This window comes from Maniola hyperantus, chromosome 7 (assembly GCF_902806685.2).
Source record: "Maniola hyperantus chromosome 7, iAphHyp1.2, whole genome shotgun sequence".
Taxonomy (NCBI): domain Eukaryota; kingdom Metazoa; phylum Arthropoda; class Insecta; order Lepidoptera; family Nymphalidae; genus Maniola; species Maniola hyperantus.
The window spans coordinates 3470536-3492787 of record NC_048542.1 but is presented as its reverse complement, the minus strand read 5'-3'; the positions used below and the strand labels follow the sequence as shown (position 1 = coordinate 3492787).

The 22252-nt window shown below is 36.4% G+C and overlaps 1 protein-coding gene and 1 long non-coding RNA gene across 3 annotated transcripts in view; both read right to left on the bottom strand.

The window, feature by feature from the left end:
* Positions 1 to 22252, bottom strand: part of LOC117983491 (zinc finger protein ubi-d4-like) — a 39855-nt gene that overhangs the window by 17134 nt on the left and 469 nt on the right. For both annotated transcript variants that reach the window (XM_034970058.2, XM_034970057.2), the window contains exons 3-6: positions 12785 to 12878; positions 11750 to 11924; positions 10828 to 11028; positions 10070 to 10154 (exon numbers count right to left, since the gene is read on the bottom strand). In XM_034970058.2, coding sequence (XP_034825949.1) covers positions 10070 to 10154; positions 10828 to 11028; positions 11750 to 11924; positions 12785 to 12878 — 555 coding nt within the window. The remainder of the gene's footprint in view (positions 1 to 10069; positions 10155 to 10827; positions 11029 to 11749; positions 11925 to 12784; positions 12879 to 22252) is intronic.
* LOC138402540 (uncharacterized) lies at positions 19541 to 20524 on the bottom strand. Its single transcript, XR_011236912.1, has 2 exons — positions 20173 to 20524; positions 19541 to 19833 (listed from the first exon to the last, which is right to left on the bottom strand). It is a non-coding gene; the product is annotated as an uncharacterized lncRNA (long non-coding RNA).

Sequence of the window (22252 nt, the reverse complement as noted above, 5' to 3'; positions counted from 1 at the left end):
ATTTACAATGATAAATATGTAAAAAATTAAAGTTTGTAAATGTGGCTTATTTTGTTGCACACAATCTCTGGACTGAACTAAATTGACAGGTCCAAATCTAATGCTATCCTTTTTCCGCACGAAGCATTTTTTTAAAAGAATATTAGCCATGTTAAATGACTAATATTCGCCTTTCCTCTCCAAGTAAACGTTAAGCTTGTGCTAGGAGTAGGTACGACAATAGTGCAACGGGCGGGGTTTGAACCGTCGACCTTTCGGTTTTCAGTCCACGCTTTACCCGTTGAGCATTATGAAAAGACAGCGATATATTTAGACCTGTCATTTTAGTTTAGAGGTTGTGTACAAAAGAATAAGCCACAAATATGTACTTAAAATAAAAAGCAAACAAGATTATACTATCACAAAAATATAAGGTCTTCAACCGTAATAAAATGACACATACTTTTGAAAACTTCATGGCTCGATGAAAATCACAGATTGTTGTTTAGCATATAATATAACTACACTATATTAATACTAATTCAAATTATATGTAAACATTTAATAAATTATTATAAAACTAAAATCATGGCCGTATAGTAAACAAACGGAACACATTAATGAGGGTAGACTGTAATAGAGATCCAAACTTTGAACGTCCAATCGTTAAGTAAACCAAAAAGAAAATACGCATTGGATAATTTTATTTCTTATTTAACATAAATATTCTTGTATAAATTCATAACAATCTTTGGGTGCTAATAATAGTTTGGATCTAGAATAACATCGAATCCTAATACTTTTACTGCTTCCGATACATACAATAAATAATAATTTATAGCCAATTACAAATGTTACAATGACTAAAATTTTAATACACTTTTCAAAAGCGAACAGGCATAGGTTGACACTAGTGATGTGCGGATCATTAAAACGGATACGGATCCAATGATCGGCATCCGTTTTAATGATCCGTAAAATTCCGTATCCGCGGATCTTGACACCAATGTGTCAAGATCAGCGGATCCTGATTTTAACTTTCTTACTCAATTGGCGTGGGTGCGCGTGATCTTGAAACGTTAGTAAACTTATTACGATAAATCTTTGCAATACTTTATATTCTTGATTTTTTAGATATTTGATTTTTAGAAAAAAATAAAATTTTGTAGTATTTTATTGCTATCTAATCCACCTACAAATAGATCTATTTAAAATTAATAAGGTAAAAAATCTGACAAATAAAGTAACGGATACGGATCTTTGTTCTCCCGCGAACATCACTAGTTGACACCAGCTAACTTTATTCACGACTTCGTTTTAGAGTCCGTTTCTGATGGCTTAGTTCACAATTGCAGTTTAATCAGTATCCTGATTTTTCCTCACTAATAAAACCTCATACACTTTTAACACCTGTGCTTCAAAATCCCGTTTTCATTCATTTTGGATATGTATATTTCATACAGTTACACACCTCACAGCGTTACATTCAAAATGGAAGACTAAACAATTTTAATATCTAGACATAATTTTTTGATATTCCCAAACAATACTTTTCTTATCCACAACTTTTTCATACATGCAATATTTTCCTTGGGAAATTAAGCACTGCATTTAAATATTTTTCAAATAAGACTTTAAACCACACATTACAATCCGCCATTTTGTTGCTAACTTAACGATAAAATGGCGGCTTATTTAAATAATGAAATGGCGAGTAAATTAAAATTATCTAAATATGTGAAAATACTAATTATTAATTAATAAAAATTGTAAATATCAGTTACAGTACCCGGCAGTAAATATCGGCATCGAGCTTTAGAAAGAGATAATCGGCTGCTGCGGCTTCGTAGACCGTCATCTCTGTCTTTCAGACAAAACGTCACAAAGGTGTGAGTGACAGGGACGATGCTCTACGAAGCCGAAGTTGTCCTCTCTTTCTTAAGCTCGATGTGTAAATATTTACTACAGAGTATATAATACTGTAGTAAAGCCCTGGTTTCCCAACTGGGATTATTATGCTTATGGATCTGTTGCTTAAGGGCACCTTCAAGGAACGCTCGTACAAAGCGCCTCCAACATGAGTAGATATTATGTACCCTTAATACTTATAAGTACTTGTCTCGAAAATACAATGCTTAATTTTCAAAAAAAATTACATATAAAATTCAAACAGATTTTTTAGCGCAGGTGCGTGCGGACTTGGAAATTTTTATAAAACTTTAGTCATTGCAAACCCAAAAATATTCTTCAATTCCTAGATCTTAAACGCGAAAAAATGAAATAAATAGAACTATCACAGACACATGAGTCACACCTTATACAAAACCAATCAGTGCTGAAAATTTACGACATTAAAAATATTGTGATTAATAAAATTCATAAGACTTTTTAGGATAGTGATATAGTCGAGCTACGAATGATAATATATTTCAGCCCATATTTCATATTTGGTAACATACTACTACTAAACTAGTAAATTATTACTAGTGCCTGGAGTGGACCTTTTTTTTTTTTTTTATTCACATACAAGTTAGCCCTTGACTGCAATCTCACCTGGTGGTAAGTTTTTATGTTAAAAAACTGACACTGCAGTTATACGTTAATTTTGTCAAGCTGGAGATGTCAAATCCCAACGTTTGCCCGTCCATACTAAATTACAGGTTTAATCAACGACTATACCCAATCACAATACATCAAAGAAACATTTGGAATCATACTTTTGGAGTTACGGCGGTAATAATTCAAATTTAAAAAAAATCAAGCATAAACTTCAATCATTCGTAGCTCAAATAACTATAATAGTACAATATAATCAACACTGAAACATTATACTTACAGGCAATGTTACTTTGAGCCAAAGATAAAATTGGGGAAAAAAACTCTCAATAGCACTGGAATTTTTTTGTCTTCAATTATCGGATCAGAGTCAGAGATCAACAGAGAGAGACTGGTTCACGGACTAATAATTTTACCGAGCTTTTTTTAGTTCTTTCTTTCCGACCCGAGTACGGCTCTGTTTTTGGTCAAAGTAAACAAGCATCACAGCTTCAATGTTGATAAAACAATAAGGCGCACCTACACTAAACTTAATTATATTTAACAAGTACTACACTCCCCAAACAAACAGTACTATATAGATTGTGTGGCAGTGTCTTTAATTCAGTTTTAGTTATTTGATTGGTGTTTTTCCGTACCTTTCGGCTTATTCTAGAGTACAGGCGTTATACAATTTTGAACTTTCGTAATTGACAGCTCTTTAGGTCTAAGAGACGACCGACACGAATCGCTCAAGAAATATGATGGCTAAAACATTCGGTAGTGCTATATTTCATTGTGATGAATGAACGAATGAATATACTTTTATTCTACCCCACAAAATTATTACAGAAAAACACATACAAAGCAATTTCTTTTCTAATATCATTTCATGTATTTTTTTTGTTAGGGTGTTCCGCAAGGTAGTGCATATAGACATTACTCTTCTTATTATACATTAATGATGAAGATCGTCTCTTAGACGTTTATTATGCCAAGTAGAAAAACTTCGGCAGGTAGTAATTATAAAAAGCAATCATAATGGATACACAAGTGTAAACAGTAAAATCACAAGAAGATTCTCTCAAAACAGTATTATAAATGAGTTGAATTTACGGCACATTTAGTAATTTGTCAACATCTTTTTATAGAACTAATAAACTTTTAATTATTTCTCTGGAAGGAATGGCTCAAAAGGACTAGAATGCAAAGCCGAAAAGCCAGTTTATTGCTATGGAACTGTGAATTCACCTCATTGATAAAGAAGTCATTAGTGTTTTGGTATACAGTTAAATATTAAAAAAATAATCTAAGTCAAATTCTAAAAAAAAGTAAATTGATTGATTACATTATTTAGGTACCTACAATAAAATGTGATGCTAAAAACTATTACACTAAAACATTGCTCTAAAACACTATTTAAATGCGACCACAGTCAAAATAATATAAGGTTAATATTCGTCTGTTAATCAGACGTAATAAGTTATATCTCTTATTTCATTCAAGGTCAAGAAATAAAACTGTCATTGCTGCTACAGCTACACACAAATATCTAAAGTCTAAACCAAAAATTGACAGGTCCTAAAGTGGTGCATTCCTTTTTCGCATAAACATTGTGAAAAGGATAGAACTACTTTTAGACTAAGTTTATGAGATTTTGTAAAGCCAAAATAGCGTGATTTTTTTAACGAATCCCTGCGTTGTTTTTTTTCGTCAAGTTCCTGAGCTTTGAGTTTTTGAGACTATTTATGCGTGAAAACTGCTGCGCGATTGCGGGAGAATGACAGCTACAATGTCACGATCGCAATCATCTCTGATTGGTTAGCGCTCGCTCACTATTGACTACAATGCATTGTTGCAACAAGAATCGCACAAATTCAGCCAACCAGAACAATTGAGATTGTAATAATGATTGATGCAGGTTTTAGACAATCGCCCTACAGTTCGCTAGAATTATTGAGAAATGACAATATTATGTATTCGGCATAGATAAAAATTGCTAGCTATGAACAAATGAATTCGTTCACTCAAAACTCACATCAAAGATTTAACTTATAGCAGAGATATATTTAACCAAAATATTAAAACGAATATGTTTTATTTTTTCTGAAATTTACTTACCTACTAATTAAAATATACATTCATGCACAATATAAAAAATGCATTTTTGCTATTCTGACTTTTGATTTATCTCAAGCTTCTTACAAGTGACATCAGACCAATTTTATAACCTATCAATGGGTAATAAAGTTTAAATTGGTCCAGCACTGCATTTTCTACAATATTAAGCCGTACCCACAACAATAATAAACTGCGATTACGTTGTGTTCGACGAAAATTATTGTTTTGAAGCACAAACATTCGTCACGTCTTTACAAAAAAAAAATCGAACTTGGACTGAAAATATTTACAACGCAAGCAGCGTTTTTAATACACAACGCCCATATTTATTGGTATGAACCCAACTTAAGGCCTGAGTTCTTCCAACGCTGATAATGATTGCGGTCGCGTACGTCAGCCGACTGACATCAGCATAGGAATAATTTAGGCCTAACTATGAAACAACCAGCCCAACTTTATTTACTTGCCCACTATTAACTTATTTGGCATCTTACAGCATTCAAAAACCATATCTATCTTTTCTATCAAAATATGCATTCTGTCTTTGTCTTGTAGGAAAAAATTCTATAAAACACGTGTCTCAGTCTGACCAAGACTATTCGATATACAAATTTTAGGATTTCCCGTAAAGACTATAATTATTTCGATAATTCAAATGTTAAAGAGAAATACATCCTATTAATCTTTTTCCATTTCACCAGGCAATTCGGAAGATGAGTAGCAAGGAACGTTTTATTTTCATTGCTTATCTAAACTAGCTGAACTTTTTGGTGATCTTTTCCTTTCATTCCTAACTACACATCCTCACGCATACCTGGTGGAAAGGCTGCACTGAAATTCAAAAAATATTTCATACATTTACTATTGCTTGCGGTCTATCTACACGTTTTATTATATGTTAAAACTACCCCCAAAACTACATTATTAAAATATTATGATGTTTACTGCGTATGTCATAAGTCATTGATATTTTGTCTCAGATTATAATAATATGTACAATGTACATGTCTAGACAGAACTGGGAGATCACAAATGAATGGAAATAGAGATTGTTTTAAATGCACTGAACAGGCAACCTTAAGTGTTTCATGCCAACTGTCATCTCCGTCTCAAAGAGATCTTTTCTATATCAGAATGCCATGGTGGAGCGATAATATTTGAAAGGCTAGACTACACTGGCGCCATTAAGATACCCATGCCCAAGTCTGTGTATAGTGACGGAGGATTATAATATCAGGATTGGCGTACCAGCGAATCTATTTGTATTTAGTAGGGGACAATCTGTGGTTTCGACGTTTTTTGATTAGCATGAGCAAATTGAGGGTTCTTAACAATTACAGTTAAAATCTTAAACATCCATTTATTTTGAAGAAGTATTAATTAAATATAACTTCAATATCGGCAACATAAAAAATAAGATTTCTTTATAACCAGGGTGAATAAATAGAAATAGTTTGCAGAATATAAAAAGGTAAATATTTGTCTACAAAATAAAATTAAAACCATGATGACATAACAATTATATTAGGGGGGCCCAAAGCTCCTAAGAGAATGGGCAATCTCCTTTCATTTTTCAAGTTATGTTTGTGTCAATCATGACTTTACCTCGCACGCTTGCTCTGCTTACATTAAAATTAGAAGACTGCCTGTATCATTGGCCCCGATTCTCTAGTCTCTCTCTAAACTAAAGTTAGAGTATCTGCATCCTTTTCTTTTTACTAATGCTAAAAAAGGAACAGAACATGACTTTCACATTTAAAGACTCTAAATTTTAGTGCACAATAGAAATTTAAACAGTAGGTTCGAGACTGCGCGCTAAAATCACGGGTTTTACCATCTAAAAATTAAATTTAGAACTGTCAAACCGTGTCTGTCCTTTTCATATTACATTAGTAAGAAGAGCATGCGAATACTCTAAAATTAGGTTGTGCTCAGAATCAGTGCCATTGTCTGCTGAAATGACTGTCCATCTAGACATGCTTATAATCTATAGACAATGGACATTAATTATTATCTAAGGCATTATTACAAGTACGTGAATCTAAGGCCCTGTCAACACTACAGTTTTTAAGGCTATATCCAATGAAAAAAAATTATGCCCATTTAAAAATTAAAATGAACTAAATTATAAACTGGCCTTAATACATGGGACAATAAAAATTCGGCATAACACGTTTAGAACTACTTTTTATCAACTACAGTATGCTTATTTTGTCAATGATAAAATATTTTACTTCATGTAAATAATGTATTCATGTGTAGTTTTTTAAAACTTGTAGGCTCGCCGCCATTTAATTGTGAACACTTTGCTCATTGAACATCGCGTCATCGTCCCCACCGTCATTGTGAGATTATAAAATGAGATGCGCAGTGTGTCACGAGGCATTATTCGTGTGGCTCTTGCCGAGGGCACTTCTCAGTGGATACTATGTGTGTCGTACTGTAGGTTTTATTATTATCATTGTTGTTGTGACCTAATGTGGTTTCAGTTATTAAAGGTTCAGTACTAGGTTGTGGAAAGTGATGTGATTGTGTGAATGATGGTATAGTGTGTGTTGAATAGCTGTTTATCTGGTAAGTCCTTCTTGTATCGTTCCAATTTGTATTAGACAAACGTGATTGTTGTAGTTGTGGTTAATTGAACTGAGTGTGGTGTGCTAGGTTAGCTGGTTGGTCTGGGGCCGGTATGGGGATGGTTGGAGCCGGTCGCTAGGTAGGGACTTAGCTAGTGTTAGTTAGTGTCGTCTATACTCATAGTAGACGTTGGTGTCATGACTTATGGTTGGTGAGGGTTGCTATAGTTGTCGTCGAGGGTGGTTTGTGTTGTCTCTCGTAGTGTGCGAGAATATTGTCGGTGCGCCCACGAGGGCTCGGTTAATCTAGAGGTTGTAATCCTGACGTATCCGGTTAACCATTACTTAAGGTTACTTTTAGTGGTTTAGTCTTCAATCTCAATCATAATATTTTTGCAATAAAATGATCCATACATCAATATTTGAATACAGGCATGATTAAAGGCATATAATATCATACTGCATAAAATATGTAAAACGTAAAATCGACTGCAAATCTACCTAAGCTGTCGAAGTTTATTACATGTTTTTTTTTAGAAACATTTAGAAATCCTCTCTGTAGAGCATCCTATACCGTACAGTAACTGATATTTTATATTATTTTCATTGCATCACTATTGCACAGGGAGTCATGACGTCATGTCTTCAACGCACCCCACAAAAATCACTAAAGAGACAATATCTACAAATATTTGGTGAACCCGTGCTTTGGCCGTTACGTAGATACGTAAGACGGTCGAAAAAAGGGGCAATGGCACTGATTCCGTTGTCTTTCTCTAAACTCAATTTAGAGTATCTGCATCCTTTTCTTTTTAACAATGCTAAAAAGGGACAGAACATGAACTTTACATTTAAAGACTCTAAACTTTAGTGCACGCTACAAATTTAAACAGTAGGCTCGCGACTGTGCGCTAAAAACACGGGTTTTACCAGCTAAAAATTAAATTTAAAACTGTCAAATTGCGTCTGTCCTTTTCATATTACATTAGTATCCAATGTATAAACTAACAACTTGTGTTGTCCTTGTGATGTCTAGGTCTAACAAAGGATAGAAAGAAAAGTCTCTCATGAAAGGAATTCAAGAACCAAATTACAACGATGTTTTCTCCACTGAATTGACATTGGCGGAATTATTGCGGACCACAAAACCGCAGTACAAAGAGCCATAGACAAGAAAAGAAGATTACATTAGTAATAAGAAGATGCGAATACTCTAAAATTAGGTTGTGCTCAGAATCAGTACCATTAGTGGTCTAAGATGATGTATTGTAACAACTTCCACCCATCTGCCTACTGATTCGCTAACTCAAGTGTCTAACACGGAATGACAGCCACCGAGCTCATTTGACATTGGTTGATTCTGCAATGCTGCTTCACGGAGTGATATTAAAATATTTTTCGTAGAAAAACTTCAATGGATTAAAAATGAATGTCAAATGAGCTTGGTGGCTATCATTCAGTGTTAGACACTTGGTTAGAGAATCAGTAGAATCTGGTAATATTATCCAGTGACATAAATAAATTGTGATGATATTGAATTAAGGAAATATTTTCGGAGACGTCACATTAAATCATAGGAGCTTAAAACTATACTTGAATAAATATTTTTGATGACAATTTCGGATACTATGCCCGGTCCATATTATCCCACTTACGTATAAATACAACGTTAGATTCTCCTTGAATGACATAAGTCGTACTTAAAACTTTTATCTAATTAATTGATTATTATGAATAAAATTTATTTTCTTAAAATATCGAAATTATTTCCTCTAAATTACATGCAGCAATAGTCAATTCAAAAAAATAAATACGAAAAATCTTAAAACTAACTTTTTTTCTTACGTTAAAATTGGGTAATACAAGATTTTTTCCAATCAAAAATTACATAACACACCTAATGATACATTATTTTTCAGATAATATATACCATGCTAAAGCGATTTTTGTAGTCGGTCTGTATCTTGAACGGGATTTGCCATTCACCCAAAATTATAATAGCTTTTTTAATCCATATCCATACTAATATTACAAATGCGAAAGTGTCAGTCAGTCAGTCTGTCTGTCTGCTAGCCTTTCACGGCTCAACCGTTCAACCGATTTTGACGAAATTTGGTACAGTTATAGCTTGCATATCAGGGAAGGACAAAGGCTACTTTCAATCCCGATAAATCAAAGAGTTCCCACGGGATTAAAAAATACCTAAATCCATGCGGACAAAGTCGCGGGCATCATCTAGTATTTGAATAAAGAAATACTTGATTGAATATAATATTAAATTCGAAGAATTCAGCCAATAACAGTTACCTAGGTTTGCTAATACCGTAATCTGCTTCTTTGTCCGAAGAAAAATAAATAATAAAAACAAATAAATTAATTATGGTAAGGCAAATTCCGAAGAACATATACGAACGTGTATATTATATGAACACATTTATATTAAAGTTATAGCAATTCATTATTAAATTTCATACAAATGCCACCCCCAGCATCAATACTGTAGATTCAGTATAAATATTTTAGAATTTTGTAATTTAATCTAAGTTTCCTTAGACAATACGGGGTGTTTTGACACTTGTGGTTTCCAACACATCTGTTATGGTCATAATTAATCAATCTATCTAGCCATAACCTCTCGATTGGTTACTTAGCAACATTTTCGACAGCTAACAATGTTGCTTGGAAAGTTATGGAGATTACAGATAGAATTAGTATGGCTAGCATCAAATTCCTAACCCTGATATGAGAGTATCCAATCTTAGTATCAAAAACAAGATCAATAGAAACCAATCCTTCAACAACATCAAGTTTGATGGTTGACAAGGGTAAACAAGGGAACTAGTTTTTCCTCCGGGACTTACGTTCGCATCCGAAGGGCTTCTCCGCGTCGCCGGCTACTTCGTAGGGCAGGAGGGTCGCCGCGCCTGCGCGTTTACGACCACGACCCTATGACAAATGAGGTTATCATTACATTTCAGAAAAACCTTTTTATTTACTCAGATACAAGTTAGCCCTTGCCTATTATCTCACTCGGTGGTAAGATGACTCATGATGCAGTCTAAGATTAAGGGGCGGACCAACAAATTCCTAAAAGGCCGGCAACGCATCGGCGGTTCCTCTGGTGCTGCAAATGTTCATGGGCGGCGGTAATCACTTAACATCAGGTGACCCGTCTGCTCGTTTTCTCGCTATTTCTATTTTTAAAAAAAGATGGAAGGGGTATGACAGTTTTTATTAAACCTATACCCTTTTGGTTTCTACATGGTATCATACCCGAACGCTTAATCACTTGACGGCACGGCTTTGCTGGTGGGGTGGTAACTAGCCTCGGAGTTCCACCAGACTAGACCAAAGATTTAGAAATTATATCGGTAGGAAAGGCATTCCGAACCAGTGGTAGATGCATCTGACCACTCACAAATACTTGTAAAAGTTTAATTAAACGAAAAATATTTTTATTTTTATTTCATTTCAATTTTCTAAAATGCAAAATCAGGTAAGATTGCAGTCAAGGGCTAACTTGAATCTGATTAAAAAAAAAATGTTCAGGGTCACTACACAACGCCAACTTCTAAGGATTCAAAAGTAATGAACAGCTGTAAATGGAATGAACACTCACCGCTCTCCCTCTTTTAACTGGAGTATCATCAGGCTGTGACTTCCTGGTTCTACCCCCGCGCGAGCCCGGCCCCGTGGGCGCGGCGCCGCGTCGCCTGCGTCTGTTCGCGTATGTGTCGTCATAGTAATCCTCGTCAGATTCCGGATCTGGGTCCTCCCCGGCTTCCATTTCTTCCATTGCTAGCTCATCATAGAACCATTCCTGAAAATATTGTGAAGTCAAACAATTTATAGGACCACACACATAAGTAGGCATGTACAAGTGCAAGCAAAAAATTCAAACCCAGTTACCACGCACTTCAGAAAATGTAGTATAATAATATTGTAAACTGATCACTTGAAAAGAGCAACCGCCGAGTTTCTTGCTGGTTCTTCTCGGTAGGAACAAAATTCTGAACCAGTGGTAAATTAAACTAGTTGACAATTCAAAAGCACTTGTAAAAGTTTACTTGAATAAAAATAATATATTCTATTCTATTCTATGTGTTTTCAATTATTAACATTCTGTTCTAGTAGCTTTAATTGTGCACTGTGGCAAAACTGCACATGGACTGTGCAATTTGAATGCAGAACTTCTTTATAGATACTTCTACCACATTTTCATTCAATGATATTGAAATTTAAACTTCATACATTGATATCTACATTCAAAAAATCTGAGTATAGCCGTAGAAATATACTATATACATAATATATATAATCAAAAACTCTGATACACAATCATCAATTTAAAAAAAATGAAAAGAAATATCTTTATTTCCATAACCCTGAAACCATCTTTGGCATTCTTGAGATTCGTCCATGCTCTCAACACCGACTAGTTCATCAGGTAGCCCAGAGCCATTCTCTCTATCACCAATGTTCTCGTCATCAGATGTGCTGCAATTTAAGATCTGGTCAAATGAGAACCTTATTAAAATTACCTTAGGGTCATCTTTGACTGCACTCTGAGATCCGTCCCTGCTTTCATCACCAAGTAGTCCATCAGGTAGCCCGGAGCTGTTCTCTCCGTCACCAGTATTCTCTGCAGCATCAGATGTGTGCCAGCCCCATCTTGCGGAAGACATTGTTAGGTATTGTCTGCGCGATTTCCTCCATCTGTAATTATGAAGAATGTTAAAAACCAGAAAACCAGACAAGTTACATGTGATTTACCACATTATTTTAAGATCATAGACTTATAGATTTCCCTGTAATCTACCGGGTGTAATGGGAACGCTAGCAAAAACTTAGCGTTATTGTTATACTACCTAAACACAAGCCAATAACAAAAACCATCATTTTGTAGTTTTAGTGATTTAGTATTTTTCAAACCTGCAATGTATAGCGTGCAAAAATCGGGTCAATGCCCTATCTACGATGCGGCATAGATAAAAGAGTGTCTGCATCTTTTTCTTTTTAATATTGCTAAAAAAGGATGGAATATAAATCTCAGTGCTACTCTACAAATTTAAACACTATGTTCAAGAGTGGCACCGTAACTCACAAGGTTTGAAAGTTTGAACTCAAGTTTGTCTTTACTTTTCTTATTCCATTGGCAAGAAAAAGATGTGAATACTCTAAAATTTAGTTATTATTGTGGACAATTCAGTTGTACATAACTAATTCGCTAATTCTTTTTTCATAATATTCCTTGAAGTACTGGGATGGTTCTTACGGAGAAAATTTGTAAAAAAAATCCTGAAAAATAATCGACTGTTAGGCGGTACGAAGTTCGCCGGGGCAGCTAGTAATGTATAGTTGTAGCATTTCACGAAGGCGAGTGGCTCATACTTGTGTGTAAGTCGTATCTCTATAAGTAAAGTACAGTAAATGTGTGCATTAGCGAGCTCTAGCTCACGACTGATTGATCCGACGTGCACATACACTTACGCAATGTCCGTGTATACAACTCAACCACAAGTAAAGGTCAGTGGCCTTCGTCAATTGCAAGAACTGTAAATGTTGTGGAATTTTACCTCTGTGATGGATATGTGTAGACTTGTCCCTCTCTTGCGCCAGGCATTCTCTGCTTTCTTGTCATAAATAAATTGGAGTGGCTCTGTGCAACACCTACAGCAAATAAAGCTAAATTAATTGATGTTTACTATTATTTAATTAAAAAACCAGTCAGGTCTGATACGAAGGGTTCCTTAGCATAATGAGAAATCTTTTTAATTTTTTTGTAATGTAACCACAAATTTTAACTAAACCGAAATTTTCGGACTTTTGCCATATTTTATGGTTCTAGGTGTTATAAGGGTTCTTTCGAAAATGTTTTTAAAAAAAGATTTATTTAATAACTAAAAGAAATACACTTTAATTAATCAATTAAACTTGAAAAATAAAATAAACTAGGAATAGAACACGGATATTTGGAAGAGTCAAGAGACGTTTACCCTCTTCAGAGGTCTAGCACGGACTGACTGGGAAAGCTACCTTATCCACCGGCGGTCAAGTCAGAGTCGGTCTGTCATCAGCTCTTTTGGGTACAGTTAAGGGGTGTAACAGCCCCCCGCTTAAGTGTAAACTTGCGCGTTGTAGGCGAAGTTTACCAACTTAAACAATTCTCAAGCGTGGTTCAGAAAGAGGGATGTCGTTGTTGCTGTCCGGGTTGTCTGTGTTGCTAGGGGAAGAGGTTACTCTGTATTTTGAGTAAAAGGTTAAACATCTCTTGTTACAAAAGTAGTATAATACAAATACTATACAAAAACTTATAAAAACATATGAAATTATAGAATGAGTCGGTATTGATTCGGTGTTAGTCTGGGATTCTAATTCTTTTAATAGAGTTAGAGCGTCGTTTGCTCTAATATTTAATTTCATAAAATTATCAGAGTTGATCTGAGAATAAGGAGGTTTTAAGGGTGAAGTGAGATTCAATTTATTAAATGTTGTAAGGTTGCAGCAAGTGTCATTAATTAAATTAAAGTCTGAAAATATTTTATTTATTTTAATTGTAAGGTTGGTTGTACCAATGAGTTTTGTGTTTTTGCAATAACCATTGCATCTTGGTTTTAGAGTTATTATCCCTGTGCCAAGTAGGATAGTATCCAGGTTTTCATTTTCGCAGTCAATGTGTAGTTTTGTTGGTTCAGAATGGGTAAAAACCCATTGGTTGTTTCCAATGTCTTGCCAAATATGGACAGTGCCTGAGATAAAATTAATTTTGCATTCGTTTGGGAGTGAGTGTATGACTTTGGTGATTATTTCCGTTTCACATATCGGCTCATTCAAAATATTAAATTTAGCAACTTCATTACATATATACGAATTCTTAACTATAAGTTTACATTTACTATTTAGATCGTTAAAGGTACAATATTCTGATTTGTCCCTGCTCATGGCAATGTAGGATGCTGAAGGTATGATAAGGGCAAATGAGTTAGGTGTCCTAGCGTTATGTGCTACAGGGATAGGAATGACTTTGTACAGGTTGAAAGGAGAAATTAGGACTAGGGGAATCTTAATTGTGTATACCAACTTATTATCTAAAATGCACGATATTATTTCTGACAGTTTGATTATTATGTGTATATTATACAGCTCTAAATTTACAGGGAATTCCGAGAATTTCGGTAGGTGTTTTACATTGGCAACCAATTCATTATACAGGTCCTTCGGTGTTATAACGGACGGATGTAATGTATTGGTTTTTGCGAATAAGATAGAGTTTACAATATCTTCTAGTTTATAGGATAAACTTAATAAACTTGCTTGGAGCGCACTAAACACTTCTTGCATGGTGGTCTTGATCAGAATTGAATTCGTGATAATAGTCACATTGTTAATGTGTGACGTCAAATTTTCGACAACGTCATTAAGACGTTTTTCGTTCTTGTTAATTTCGATTAGGGTCTCATTAAAGTTAATTATAGCTGTCTTGGAGATAAGAATGTTTTCTTTAACTAAATTTAGTAATTTTTTATCATTGTTTTTTAATTGTTGTATAGCGTTACCATATTTGATTGCATCATCTTCGTCCATGGTACCGAAGATGTGTTTAAAAATGATACCGATACCAGGTATCCATGCTGACCTTTTACTTCTGGATGAAATCAGATGCGATAAAGAATGGTAGTCCCGTGTTAAATCTTCGAGCATGGGAATGAGTGGTTGGAATATATTCTGACATTCAAGACCGGTTAATGTATTACTTTTTGTGCAAAGATGCTGGGATGTATGTAGAACACTATTGATGTTGTCAATGTGGGGTTCTATATATTCTAACTCTATGGGTATAACTACATGTAAATAATCATTAACTAATTTAATTGAACCTATTGGGTTGAAATGAATTCCAGGACTGCTTGTAATCTGCTCGATGTAGCCATCGTGTCTTATGCCTTGACATAATACCGCTGGACTGGAAATATAAATATATATATATATATATATATGTCTATTTTGTATATATTTTACTTAAATTTAAATTTAAAATATGTAAGTACTAAACTAGGCTTAATATAACAAACTTAACTAACTTAATTTACTGAACTTAACCTAATTAAGTTGTTGCCAACTTTATTTCGTCATAGTGTTGTTTAACATGACGTCGGTTAATTAAAACGGAAAGTGTATGGTTACCGTGGACCTTAATTACTTTATATGGTCCCTTCCATACTGGTGAAAGAGCTTTACGTAGGCGTACGTGGTTCTTTACATAAACCATGTCACCTACTTTGTATTCAACTGGACGGGAATGTCTGTCATAATACTGCTTGGATCTTTCTTTGGATTTCGTGATGTATTCCAGGGCTTTTTCACGTGATAGTTTTAATCGGTGATGAAGCATTTTAATATATTCGTGATAGGTCCCTGATGGATTGGGTTCAAAAAGAGAGTTCGGGAAATAGGGTTTTTGGCCAAATAATAATTCATGTGGAGAGAACTTGGTAGTACAATGGACATTGGTATTGTAAGCTAGGATGGCAGTATAGATATATTTGTGCCAGTCTGATTGGTTTTCATTTACGAAGGATTTAAGGTATTCCTTAATGGTTGAATGGCTCCGCTCAAGAGCGCCTTGAGTTTGGGGATGATAAGGTGAAGACCAAATCTGTTTGATTTTTAGGAATTTACAGGTTTCTTTAAAGAGTTCGGCGGTGAAGTTAGTGCCCTGGTCCGTTAGGATCATTTTGGGCAACCCAAAAAGGGAGATGAAATGAACAAGACATTCTAGACATTCTTCTGCAGTGATGTTAGTAATGGGATAAGCTGTAGAGAATTTGGTCAAATCGTCTTGCAAGGTGAGTATGTACTTCAAGGAGATTCTACCAGCTTCTGGTAGTGGACCCACAATGTCCAGACTGATTCTTTCGAAGGGTGCAGTGGATGTTGACGTGATTTGCATTGGGGCCCTGTTGATCTGGCGTAGTGCCTTGTTGGATTGGCATTGAGTACATTTTCTAACATAGTTCTCTATATCTGACCTCATGTTCTTCCAGCTATACCTTTCTTTAATTCGGTTTAACATTCTTGTAGAACCCACATGACCCGCAATGGGTAGATCGTGATTTTCCCTAAGTATAGTGGGGATTTCACTAGGGGTCGGATATATTAGGGTATTCCTATAAATTTTGATGGTAATGTGAGTGTTATGGAATAGGTAGGCCAGGATGTTATATAGTTTAGTATAGGATAATTTTACGAAAGGGTCTTTGAAATCAGATATTGAAATTTCATTAGGACTCTCAGGTTGTAAGAGCAATTCATTTCGGAGATTTTGTAGAGTTTTATATAACTCAGGATAAGTTATATCGTCGAAGTAGTGCACCTTGGCGAAAAGGAAATAGTAGTGTTTATCGCCTGACTCCAGAGTTATGAATGAATGAAGTGATCTTTCCCTATTTAGGAATTCACTGTTGTCGTTGTTGTTGGCGAGAATTTCTTCGACGTTTGGATTTGTTTCGTCTAGGTCAATTGAAGTAGGAACAATAATTATTTTGGAATCGGAAGATAGCAATTTATTGGCATATTCGTGAATTGTGGTATTATATTTATAATTTTTATTTGACATTGCTTTCAGATAATCAGAATAGGAATCACCGGATGTATTAGCAGGATTTGGTATATTAACAGGTAAATGTCCACGGTTGGGATTAGTAGGATTTAGTAGGGTTTCAGGATTAAACGGAGAGTTTGGAAGGCTGAGATCTAGGTCTAAAGGATTTAGAACGGGCAGGTCGTTTGAAGTAGACGGGTTTAGTACAATTTCAGGGTTATTAACAATATCCCTTTCTGGTTCATGATTCGAAGAAGTGCCAGGGAGATCGAAATCTATATGTTCAAAAGGAATCGGAGATAATGAGCCTAGATCAACACTCAATGGACTCGGAATAAGCTGTTCATCACCCAGCTGTTCTATTGGGTCAGCAATTATATTTAGTGGAGGTAAGTTATCTTCTCCACGAGCATCGTCAGTATTGATTGCATTCACAGGGTTTAGAAAATCAGATGGATATCGAGACAGGGCATCAGCTGCCGAATTGAGTCTACCTTTTCTGTATACTATCTCATATTCATATTCTTCGAGTTTGAGTCTCCATCTTTGGAGTTTGCTGGATGGATCTTTGTGATTAAAAAGCCATTTTAATGGGCGATGGTCAGTTACAATCTGGAATTTACGGCCATATAGATAAGGCCGGAAGGTTTTACAGCCAAATATTATAGCGAGGAGTTCCTTCTCCGTAGTGCTGTAATTACATTCACTTTTATTTAGTGTCCTAGAAGCGTAGGCAATTGGTCTTTCCCTGCCTATGGGACCTTGGGAGAGTACTGAGCCTATTGCGTGATTTGAGGCATCACATGTTAGGATAAATGGCTTTGTAAAGTCTGGATAAATCAAGACAGGAGCAGAGGTGAGTTTAGTTTTTAGCTCATCAAAGGCTACTTGTTGTTGATTTTGCCAATCAAAGGGAGTATCTTTTCTTAGTAAATGAGTCAGTGGTTTGGCAATTTTCGAGAAATCTGGAATAAATCTACGGTAGTATGAAACTAGACCAAGGAAGGATTTTATGTGTTTCGGGGTTTCCGGTCTTGGAAAGTTGGTCACGGCTTCTATCTTTTCAGGATTAGGTTTTACGCCTTGTTCTGTAATTATATGGCCAAGGTAGGCGACTTCTCGCCTCAGGAACTCGCACTTGTCAGGTTGCAACTTAAGGTTGTATTCTCTTAGACGTTGGAAAACACATTGTAGGTTATTTATGGCTTGATCAAGGTCATAACCGTAAAGGACAATGTCATCCAGGTACACAAAACATCGTGTTCCTTGGAGACCGGATAGAGTCGAGTTCATTAATCTCTGGAATGTGGAAGGGGCGTTTTTGAGCCCAAATGGCATACGAGTGAATTGATAGTGACCTTCAGGGACTGAGAAAGCAGTTTTTGCTTTATCTTCTTCTTCTACAAGGATTTGGTGAAAACCAGAGGCGAGATCTAGAGTACTGAAATATTTACTGGAACCAAGTTGGTCAAGAATTTCATTGATTTGAGGTATTGGGTAGGTATCTCCTATGGTCACGTCATTGAGTTGACGATAGTCAATGACAATACGCCATTTTCTTTGACCAGACGAATCTAACTTTTTAGGGACCACCCATATGGGGGCTGACCATGGAGAGTTGGAAGGTTCTATTATTCCCTGAGATAGCATTTGGTCAACTTGTTTCTTTACTTCAGCTTTGTGGATTTCAGGAAATCGATAGGATTTGGCATGAATTGGATTCTGAGATGTGGTTTTTATAGAATGCTTTAGTGCATTAGTGTATGTTAACTTCTCACTTGGAAGGTGGAAGATGTCGGAGTACTCGGAACAGAGATTATATAGAGCATTTACTTCTTCTGAATTTAAATGCGACGTTCTGAGTTGGTTCAGAACTTCCTGGGTACGGCGGTAAGAATCTTGATATTGGATATTATTAACGGGATGCAAATGAGGTTGTTGATCAGGACATGTTTGGAGTTCTTCTACTGGACTCAGAGTAAAATTTAAGTTGGAATTTACGGATATAGACGATTCTGATGTATTAACTACAGTCAAGTTTATTCTATTATTCTTTTTGACCTTGACTAGGCAATTGGCTACCAGGAGATCCTTGACCAGTTTTTGGTCTTGTATAATACCTTCTTTTATTTCTGGATTTGAGACAGAGCATTCGATGACCATTTCAGATCTTGGAGGGATGTTATATACAGGTTCGTGGAATAGTAATTTTATATTTACATCATTGATTCTTAGAGTGTTCTTAGTGTAATTAATGTTACATCCAAAAGCGTTTAGCATATCGGTTCCGATTATGCCGTCATAAGGTAAGTCAATTTCTCTTACGACATGGAATTTGTAGCTGATTGGTTTTTGTTTGGAGTCCAGGAGTTGTAATTTTAAATTAAAGTGGCCCATGGTCTTTGTTGACTCTTGACCAGGATCTATTCCTTTTAGGTTAATTGGCTCTCTGATAAGAGTGAGATACGTTTGGATGGAGTCATATTTAATGAGACTAATTGCTGAACCTGAATCAATGAGTAATGAAAGAGGTATATCTGAAACAGAGGATTTGACGAGGACATGAGGGAGCAATATTTTTGCAGGATTAGCAGTAATTTCAAAAACTTTATTACCTTTAACGGCGTCTGACTTTGAATCTTTTACAGGATTGGAATTCTGGGATTTAGAATCGGATTTGGAAGGTCTGAATCCTTCACTTCGAACTTCAGACTGGATTTTCGCTTGCGAGGCGGATACGGAGGGTTTTGTCACGGATGCAGAGGTTGTGTTCACAGATCCAGAAGATTTCTTCACGGACACGGAGGGTTTCGAATCGGATACGGAAGTTTTCTTCACGGATACAGAGGGTTCTAACTCGGATACAGGGGTTTTATTCACAGATACAGAGAGTTTCGACTCGGATACAGAGGTTTTATTCACAGATACAGAGGGTTTCGGCTCGGATACAGAGGTTTTTTTCACAGATACAGAGGGTTTCGACTCGGATACAGAGGTTTTATTCACAGATACAGAGGGTTTCGACTCGGATACAGAGGTTTTTTTCACAGATACAGAGGGTTTCGAGTCGGATACAGAGGTTTTCTTCACGGATACAGAGGTTCTTGACTCGGATACAGAGGTTTCATTTACAGATACAGAGGGTTTCGAGTCGGATACAGAGGTTTTCTTCACGGATACAGAGGTTCCTGATTTGGATACAGAGGGTTTTGACACAGACACGGAGGGTCGTGACACGGACACGGAGGGTCGTGACACAGACACGGAGGGTTTTGACACGGATACAGATGGTTTTGGCACGGATACAGAGGGTCGTGACACAGACACGGAGGGTTTTGACACGGATACGGAGATATTTGTCACGGGTGCAGAGTGTCTCAACACGGATGCATAGGATTTTGACATGGATACAGAGGGTTTGGCATCGATTTTAAATTTTTGGTGTCCCGTACGGCACCAAGACGGGACCTTTATTCGTTTAAATGATTTGGAGAATACTCGTTCTCAGAGCCGGAGTCCACCTCATCACGAGATTCGATATTCTCTTCTTGCGTGAAATTTACACGACTGGGGCCTGGCCTAGAGAATGAGTTGGGATTACGAGCAGGGGCTTGCGCCTGAAAGTTGCGAGAACGGCTATTATTGTATTCTCGTTTCTTGCAATTCAATAAAATGTGACCTTCGGCTTTGCAGTATCGGCAAATTACCGGGGATTTAGCAGGCATGTCATTGGTTTGAGAGTAAGTGGGCCGTTGCGCAAAGTTCGGCCTTGGAAGGGGCGTAAATGAATTTCTAGGTTTATTACCTTTGTTTTCAGCGGGCTGGGACCTCCTATACAGAGTCTGTTGAATACGCTCCTCGGATACAGCTATATTAATGGCTTCGTTCAAGGTTCTTGGAGACCTGCATCTCACTATCGTGGATATGCGAGGGAGTAAACCCATTGTGAAATGATGGAGGGCGAGATCCTCCATGGCTGCAGACCGACCGGCTAATTGAACCGATTCGGCATTAGTTAGTGAAATCTCCGTTAGGAGTTGTGACAGGCAAGTCTCCACCTTAAGCGCGAATTGGCTAACATTCTCGAGCGGGCTTTGCTTGCTCTCCTGTAGGTCTGCTAGCAGGTGTGAGTAATGTTTCCTCTCACAGAATTGTTCCTTAAGGAAATTTTTTAATTGCAACCAGCAGGTGAAATCTTTTATGGAGCAAGCAATTTCCGCCTTCCCTTTTAGCTGACATAGTATGAACTTAAGCAAAATAGGTTTTTGTACATCACTGGCAAGTGAAATAGCATTGTCGCAATTTATGAGGAATGAATTGAGAGTTTCACGGCACCCATCGTATGGTTTCACAAACTTGAATAACACATTTAGTTCCATCTCGATATTTGACTGTTTCACTGTTATCTTCTGTAAGACCGGAGATTGCTCAGCGGATTCTGGGCTCTTGACATCGAAAGGCATATTTGATATGAGGCCAGACGGATTTGTTTATGTTTGAGATAAGACGAGTTCAAATGTATTGTCTTTGAATAACAAGCTCGACTCACATTAATACGTGGGCGGCGATAACGGCGATCAGCGACGCTTGCATTTCGGGGATTGCGGATGCCCCGATGGCTCAGTGGTAGATTCCTCGACAGGACACAGAGGGCACAGAGGTACACAGAGGGACACAGAGGGACACAGAGTAGCACATATGTTACTAACACTGTAATAGTTTCACTTCACGTTTGACACTTTGATATAGTAATTAGTTCACTTTGTCACTGATTTACACAGAGGGTCCAGGGATATTAATTTGTATCCCTTTACGCTGCCACCAATGTTATAAGGGTTCTTTCGAAAATGTTTTTAAAAAAAGATTTATTTAATAACTAAAAGAAATACACTTTAATTAATCAATTAAACTTGAAAAATAAAATAAACTAGGAATAGAACACGGATATTTGGAAGAGTCAAGAGACGTTTACCCTCTTCAGAGGTCTAGCACGGACTGACTGGGAAAGCTACCTTATCCACCGGCGGTCAAGTCAGAGTCGGTCTGTCATCAGCTCTTTTGGGTACAGTTAAGGGGTGTAACATAGGTCAATGGGAAGTACCCTATAGGTTTCCATTCCTGTGACCAGTCTTGACAAACAACCAGACAGACAACAAAGTGATCCTATATGAGGGGTTTATAATTCTTAAATTACAAGTATGTGATACTGAACCCTAAAAAGATACTCATTAGTCCTGTATATAAAATTATGGTAGCATGCTGACAGACAACATTTTGACTTTTGTCATAATTTTATTATGATGTACAATAGGATGGCCTAAGAATAAAGATAACTCAAATAATCATAAACTGGTGATTCTTAATTGTTGAATTAAGTAGTTGGAATTACCTGCGAAGTCTGTGTGCGCAGATATCAGAAACTATAGACAACTTCTTCGAAGTT